The sequence below is a fragment of the Cyphomyrmex costatus genome, unplaced genomic scaffold (genome assembly GCF_001594065.2).
Source record: "Cyphomyrmex costatus isolate MS0001 unplaced genomic scaffold, Ccosl1.0 scaffold67, whole genome shotgun sequence".
Classification (NCBI taxonomy): Eukaryota; Metazoa; Arthropoda; class Insecta; order Hymenoptera; family Formicidae; genus Cyphomyrmex; species Cyphomyrmex costatus.
In genome coordinates, this window is record NW_017280233.1 from 573,843 (window position 1) to 582,280 (window position 8,438).

The following is an 8,438-nucleotide window of genomic DNA, read 5'->3' on the forward strand; positions in this document are numbered from 1 at the left end:
AGAATCGACTGAGTTGCATCTAAATTACGTATTAATATAATCATTTATTTCTTGGTATTGTATTGGTAAAAAATATTAATAATGGTATTAAATATTTAGAAAGGCAGGAAACTGAAGAAGGAGAAGGCAAGGAAAGAGAATAAGAGGGAAAAGAGAGAAGCGAGGAGAGAGAAGAGGAAGAAAAAGAAAGCAAAGAAAGAAACGGACGGTAGTAGAATGATCTACGTGGATGTCGTTTAAAAGAAAAAAACGATTGTGGCAATAATTTAAATATAATAATTTAAATACGTGTATAATATAATTTTTAATAATGTTTCGATTTCACAACTATATGTTTATGATTGTTAATGGCATGTATAGTCAATTGTGTTAATAATAGTCACTCACACTACTCGAGAAAATCTTCATTTTTTTAAACATATCTTTTAATTATTATTACATAAATAATACATGAATTTAAGAAAATAATTATTGTGATTGCATTAATACTGAATACAAATGTTTTTTTTATTAATATTGTTTATAAAATATTGTATAAGTGGCAAATAAAATAAACATTTGTATTCAGTATTAATGTGAGCGACAAAAATTTACGCTCATCAAAATTGATGAAAAATGATGAGCGCTCTCAATAAGCAGCTAGTAAGCACTTGCATCCAATACACGATTCTAGAGTGCTCACTGAGCGCTCAGTAATTTATCAAGCATTATCAAGAGAACATTTCATCTAGTACGTAGAAATCGCTCACTGAGCGCTCATGGATAGCGCTCAGTGAGCAATTGTAGTACTGAATGCACCCATTTGACTTATTAAGTTACTGAACTGTAGGAATATTATAATGTCGAAATGTTGCTTTTTGCTTTGTTTTGAAAGTCATAGGTTGTTGGTAGGCTTATGTTCGCAATGTAAACAAAGCTCCTTTCATTCGTAATTACCTTCAATCATTAAAACGGAAGATAGAGCAAGCGTGCAATGAAATTCCAGCCATACAATGCCAATCAGCTACTCGTTCTGTCATCAATAGATGTAATGCTTGTCTCCAAGCTGCGAAGGCCGTCATTTTTAACAAAATATTTAATAATTAATTTGTTATTACTGTAAAGCAATAAAGAAGTTAAACCTGTATTATTTCGATATTTATTTATTCCTATAGTTTTGTAATTTAAGAAGTATTATATAAACTAAGCTTTGACGGTAAAATGGCTTTCTTCTTCTAGTTTATTATTGTTTATCAATTATACGGTCCTAAAAAGTTTCTAGTATTTGTTAAATCACGTCAGCCTGAAAAAAGACGTTATTCTCTTACTTTAGATAAATATTACTACGTCAACCCGCCATCAGAGGTCTATCGATGTTCGCAAAATTTCTCGCAAGTGCTGAGATACGCGTATGTCGCTTTATATAGAATCTCGATTAATAACTTATACAGGCGTCTAAGGTAGGTTTCCATTACAATGCTTTACTGATGAGTCCAGTGGTGGAAACCGGGACGAAACGCCAACTCGTGATATTCTTCGCAATCTCATTTTTCACAGATTAGATTTGCTTAAACATTACATTGTTAAAATTTAATATATGTTTTTCAACATATTATTATGATCCAATAAGATGCTATAAGCATCAAAAATTGTTAGATTGCTTGTCAATTTAACTAAGTGATATTACTGTGGTAGTAAGTATGTATGCGTCAATGCTGAAAAACTATCAGCGTCGCGATTTATGTTGGGACTACATACGCAGTATATAAAATTCACACAATTATAATAAGCACTGTGATCCATGCAGCTTTGACCGTAAAATGGCTTTCTTCTTCTAGTTAATTATTGATTATAAACTAAGTAATAACTTAATTATTTCGTACGAATAAAAGTAGCTTTGTTTACATTGCGAACATAAGCCTACTATCAACGACCTACGACTTTAAAAAAAAAGCAAAAAGCGACATTTCGACATTATAATATTCCTACAGTAACTTAATAAGTCAATATATCTCTTGAACGAAGCGTTTGCGAGAATTCTTTCAGAGGAAATTTTTCTTTGTTTTGAGGTCCTAAATACGTATTTCAAATTTGGCCATTTAACCCGGGAACACTCTGTATATTGTGTATATTACATATACATATATCGATATATAATAATCAGAATAATTTTCGGAGAGAAACATCGATTTTATTATAAAAATAAGAAGTACAATAATAAAAAAGGTACATACACACATTACAGAGGTACCCAGTGCACCAGGAATTCCGGAACCTCTTGTAATAACTGACAACAGCATTACTCTTCATTGGAAGAAACCAGATACAGATGGACACTCCTCGATCATAGAGTACATTTTAGAATATCGGGAAAAGACAGTAACTTTGTAAGTAATTTTGTAATACAAAATTTTGTGGACTTGTTAAAGAAAAAAATAAAAATCTAAACACGCGTTTCCTTATATCAATTTGATCTATAACCAAAAAAATGATTTAATTTCAAGATGGAATAGAATCACAGAGACAATAATCGACACTACATATAAATTAACCAACTTGATCACCGACAAGGAATATACCTTCCGCGTAACAGCTGTTAATGAAGCTGGACCAGGAGAGGCATCGCTGAATACGCCATATCTAAGAATTTCCAAGTTATCAGCGTCCGAGCCACCGACCATTCTTGAAGCACTTAAAAGTATCATTATTGGATTAGAGGAGGCTGTTACACTTTCTTGCGTAATTGGTGGTGTACCGACACCTCGTATTACATGGTAATTTTTGATTATTTCATTTTTTATCTAATTACTAGCAGCTAAATATGTCAATTGCTACGCTCGAGTAAATCATGTATTTTGAAAATCATTTTGTAGGTTGAAAGATGGCAAGGCATTCGAAAATAGTGATATCACATACGAAAACCACGTAGCTAAATACATTATTCGAAAAACCACTGAGACATCTTCGGCCACTTTTACAGTTAAAGCCCAAAATGATGTAGGAATGGCGGAAACATCATGTCAATTAAAAATTCAAGAATCTCCAAAGATTACTTGTGACGAAAATTTAAGAAAGCAGAAACTAACAGTTGGCAGTAAATGGAAAGCCGAGATTTATTTTAGTGGTTTCCCAAAACCAGAAGTAACGTGGATGATAAATAACAAGACAATAATTGATAAGCGCATTTCTATTGAGACTAAGAAAAATACATCTATTATTATGATTTCTTCGCTCGTCAGAAATGACACAGCTATCTATACAGTGAAAGCATCGAACGAAGCCGGCAGCTCGTCAATGGAATGTCATCTTCGTGTTATAGGTTGATAATTTTTCATATTAGTCAGACAGCGATGAAAGTTTCAAAGTAAATTTAAAGTTTGTGATGTACATATTTTATATATATTGCAGATAAGCCAAGCAAACCACAGGGACCAATTATCGCGAAAGAAATTAGACAAGATCGTGTCACCATAGAATGGCGACCACCGATCGATGATGGTGGTGTTGAACTGGAAAGATATACTATCGAGAAGTGCGAAATGAATAAGAAAGTTTGGACAAAAGTAGGCGATGTCGACAAAGAAGTTGAGAATTTCTGTGTACAGAAATTGCAACAAGACGTCAACTATCTATTCAGAATAGTTGTTAGAAACTCGGTCGGATTCTCAGATCCTTTGGAATCCGAACCAATTCAAACAAGAATTTCATTCGGTAAAAAAATTTTTTTCTGTATTAAATAAAAAAAAGAAGAATATTAAGAAAATTAAATATAAAATATTTATAATTAAAAAAATTAATTAGTTATAAAATATTTATATACATACATTTTATTTGTCTGATAATTAGAAACACCGGGTCCACCGAGGGGACCACTCCAAGTTTTTGGAATGACGAAAACGTTATTTACAATAAAATGGGAACCACCGGAGAATGATGGCGGGACTCCTATTATAAAATATATTATCGAAATGAAAGAAACATCGAAGAAAACTTGGCAAAAAGTTAGTATGATTCGCATTATCTATATACTAATTGTAAGACACTAATTGTTCACAGCATTAATCATTATTTTAACGTTTTTTAGATTGCGAGTACAAAGGGGGAAGTCACTAATGTTACTATATCTGATTTAAAACCAGACACATCGTACAATTTCCAAATAATAGCTAAAAATAGCATTGGTACTGGTCCTCCGTACATAGCAGAAGAAGTGATTACAACCGGTCAACAACCAAGTAAGTTTACTAATTATTTTTTTAATGTTTTATCTTTTTACTGATTTTCGATTATATTAACTCACGATATAACTCGCCTAATAATAAATACGATCGCTTTTACTTTTGCTTAGAATTAATAAAGCTTACAGAAAACAGCATATACGCGCTACTAGGCATATTTCCACCAACCAAAATGCTTGCCATTAAGAGTAAGTTACTTGTTTTCGTTCTTTATGTCTTATGCTTAAATTGTATCTTATTCTTGTACTTTTTATTAACAAATTCGATCAGACACATTAGTACGCGTATTAGTGTACATTAAATAAAATTTACCGTTGTGAATACTGATCTGATTTAAGAGTAAAAATTAAATGTAAATATCCAAAATAATAAAATACATAATACATGCAACAAATGCATATTTTACAAAACAGCACAATAAAGTATATAAGATTTTACTATTTAATATTAATTTACATTAAACATACATTTTACATCAATTTATATACCACGGCTTTAATGCCCACTAATTCGTATTAATATACGTCCAACCGATTTCGTTGATAGTTGTAAAACATATAACTTTTAATATTAATTTTATAACAATACATGTGTATATTAAGCAATTAATAATAATTTCAATTCTCTTTAGCACCACCTTCATGCCCGCTAAACGTCCGAGCAACAAATATCACTAGCAAAAGCGTCACTCTCAATTGGTCACCACCAACTACAACAGGAGGAGTAGAATTAACAGGTGACAATATGCGAGCAAATAAAATATAAACTTTTATAAAATATATTCTTCTATTTCGATATTGATTTAATATTATTTTCCTTTCACTATAGGTTATGTAATCGAGAAGAGACCATTAATCGGGAAAGGCGCCAGATGGTCAAAAGTTGTCACTTTAGATGCTACAACATCTCAATATTGTATAGAGAACCTAAAAGAAAGCGAATTCCTCTTTAGAATTTTTGCTGAAAATAGTTTAGGTCTTAGCATACCTACTAATTCCGAACCGATCACGTTAAAAACTCATGCCAGTAAGCTAATTTATACACATACATATACATTTGTATATACATATACAGGGTGTTTGACAAGTAATGAAAAATGTTGTCGCATAGGGGTGGAATAATCTAAACTGAGAAGAAAAGTCCTTTACCATTTTACAATTTTCGCAAAAGTTTACGAGAGATTAATTTATAATAATATTCAAATTCGCCCGGCCCACCGCCAAATACAAGCGCGCGGCTAGATAGAAGCGCTCAGCGAGGCACACCGCCGCATTCGCTATCGCTAAGCACGCGTTATTTATAACAAGCGGCAATGGTCTTCGCGATTCATGTCTAGCGACGATCATTGCCGCTTGTTATAAACAATTAACGTGTGGTTAGCGACAGCGCGGTGCGCCTTGCAGGACAGTCCTATCCAGCCACGCACTTGCATTTAGCGGTGAGCCGGGCGAATTTGAGAATATCATTATAAATTAATATCTCGTTAACTTTTGCGAAAATTGTAAAATGGTACAGAACTTTTCTTCTCAGTTTAGTCCATTCTACCTCTATGCGACAAAACTTTTTATTACTTATTGTCAAACCCTGTATATTACTATTGTCAAATTATCGTGTACATATAAATAATAACAGAGTAACAATTTATACAATATGCTTCTTGAAATATTTGTAGATGTTCCATCATCACCTACTGCTCCGTTAGAGATGAGACAGATTGCAGCGAATACAATGGTAATCGAATGGGGCAGACCCGAATCAGATGGCGGTGCATCTCTCGAGGTTTACAAAATTGCTATTAGAGACGTAAAGAAAACTATGTGGATGGAAGTGGGAAGAGTTAGCGCAGACATCCAAAAATTGAACATTAGAGATCTGCAAGAGAATCACGAATATCTCGTAAGAATCTTCGCACGAAATGAAATCGGATTTAGCGATCATTTGGAATCGGAAGAACCCTTTAAGATCGTACCGACATCAGGTATGACTCCATCATTACTTTAATTTCTATTTTTCTCTAACTTGATTAGATATTAGTTATTTATTTTAAACCGACCAAAAAATATTCAAAAACAATAAGCAAAGAAGTCAAAATAAGTTCTTGTTAATAATTCTCCTAAAAGCACAAGCATTCTCATTGATGAGTACATACAATACGTCCTGAATATTTTGGGATTGTATGAAATATGTTTAGAATCTTTTGCTTAAGATAAAAACTTTAGAACGTCCTGACAGCTAGCAAATAAGTGCTTAAAAATGTTCTAAGCAGTAAATAACATTCTAATCCAAAGTCTTAAAGATGTTTGTTAGTAATTTAGTTTCGTGTTTTTGTTAGTATGTCAAATCGTGTAGTTCTCAATTCTTGACTCCGTTTATTTCTTATTAATTTCTGACTTCTTAAAATTTTGTGACTAATCTTTCTTTGTTTATCATCGATAACATGATTGTGACTTATATTTGATCCTCAACACAATAAACGCAAAATAACATAATTTATCTCTGTTAAATAAATTCAATATAATATTGTAATAATACATTATGAGAACTGTCCGGGTAAGTTGTTTTTGATACAAATGAAATTCGCATAATTTTTATATCCATATTTATAATCCAATATAATATCAGAATAGAATATTGAATTTGCCAACGATTCGATTTATTAATCCTCTGTCAGTGATTTTGATCTCTCGGAGAGTCAACCATTTAACATCACAACATATGAAAACATTGTAATTCCATTATCACTGCAATGAGAGGGTTTGTGTACATCTGAAGATGGTTCAATCTAAGAGCCAAAACATGTCATGTACGCGCTATTTGAAAGGTTTCAATTATATATTTTTAATTTTTTCATGTATTAATTCTTAATTCATTCCTGCGACGACTCTGGGATTGCCTTTCACATTGTCATATAATTATGTTGATTGTAAACAATACACATAACTCTTTTCAAGTTTTATTCAAGATTACATTCCATTTTTGTTAAAATATAAATGTAGTATTCGCGTTACCGTTCAACGTACTCATATTATGTTAAATTAACACAAAAATTTGAATGGACCGTTTGGAAAATGCGATTTATGTTAAATTTAACGTATTTTTTCCAACTGTGTAGATATGTGTTGCAGATAAGTATAATAAGGATAGAATTGTCCTACAGATGAATATCTTTAAGACTACTAATTTCGTATAGATAAATGTAAGTCATAATGATAAGGCGATTATTTGATAGTCCCCAGGACGTCCTCAGAAAGTTTTTGAACTATAACACAACGTTTCCTACTATTACAGAATGTAAATTTTTATGTTAATTTTTACAATTTCAAGTTCAAATTAACTGCGCGCCAAATATTTGTCGATCTTAAAACAGTCTTAAACTGAAATTGGAGTAATTAATATCACAAAATTAAATTGATAAGCAATTTAATAATTCTGATGCTAATGAGCGTCTTTAAAAAACACTGCATACATTTACTTGTTTATTAATTACTTCAGTTTTAGTTTCAGGATTGTTTTAAGATCAAAAAATATTCGAAACGCGGTTTGCTTGAATTGGAAATTGTAAAAATTCACAATTAATATTATTGAATCCAATACTCTCTTTGACCGGATACAGTGTGTTTCCTTGCTTATTATAATTATTTTTATATTGTCACAGCATTCATTCTTCAAACTTGAAAAAAAGTTTAATTATTAAATCTGTTCCTTTGACAGAACTGTCGTACGTGGAACCAGTTGCAGAGACCATGGACAAAGGTGAGACCACATCGATCAGTTTTAGTACGGAAAATACAAGTTCATGGTTGAGAGAACATAATATGGATGCTGATATACATTCATACGCAAGAGCAAGATTACTTAGGAAAGATGAGTACTTTTTCCGTATTTGGCACTATGCTAAAAAGCTATTTGAATAAGCATTTGTTATACTCATATAACTTTGAATATTTCTATTGTTATTGTAGAATGTCGGCGGATATATGATCTTTTCCGCAACTGGAATTTTATTTTTTCATCAAATGCTGTATTATTTACGTACATTAATACATTTAATCAATGTCAATAAATCTAGCTCTTGAAACAATGTATCAGTGATAGTGGCATTAATTGCTTTTTTTAAAATTGATTTGCGTATAATGATTATACATACAATATATGTCAAAACTAATATTTATATAAGACTGGATAGTGTTTACTGACAATGAGTGTTAATCTAGTTAGGGT

General features: G+C 31.7%; 1 protein-coding gene across 4 annotated transcripts in view; it reads left to right on the forward strand.

The window, feature by feature from the left end:
* Nucleotides 1–8,224, forward strand: part of LOC108780089 (titin) — a 65,771-nt gene extending 57,547 nt beyond the window's left edge. For 2 of the 4 annotated variants that reach the window (XM_018547680.1, XM_018547682.1), the window contains 11 exons: nt 2,225–2,366; nt 2,484–2,753; nt 2,853–3,298; nt 3,388–3,690; nt 3,826–3,980; nt 4,064–4,214; nt 4,328–4,405; nt 4,849–4,953; nt 5,046–5,243; nt 5,890–6,195; nt 7,929–8,224. In XM_018547680.1, the coding sequence (XP_018403182.1) occupies nt 2,225–2,366; nt 2,484–2,753; nt 2,853–3,298; nt 3,388–3,690; nt 3,826–3,980; nt 4,064–4,214; nt 4,328–4,405; nt 4,849–4,953; nt 5,046–5,243; nt 5,890–6,195; nt 7,929–8,131 (2,357 nt within the window). In that variant the 3' untranslated portion in view covers nt 8,132–8,224. Of the gene's footprint in view, nt 1–874; nt 1,067–2,224; nt 2,367–2,483; nt 2,754–2,852; nt 3,299–3,387; nt 3,691–3,825; nt 3,981–4,063; nt 4,215–4,327; nt 4,406–4,848; nt 4,954–5,045; nt 5,244–5,889; nt 6,196–7,928 lie in introns of those variants that run through there. The other 2 variants (XM_018547679.1, XM_018547681.1) reach the window with 2 other exon arrangements.
* The last annotated feature ends 214 nt before the right edge of the window (nt 8,225–8,438 follow it).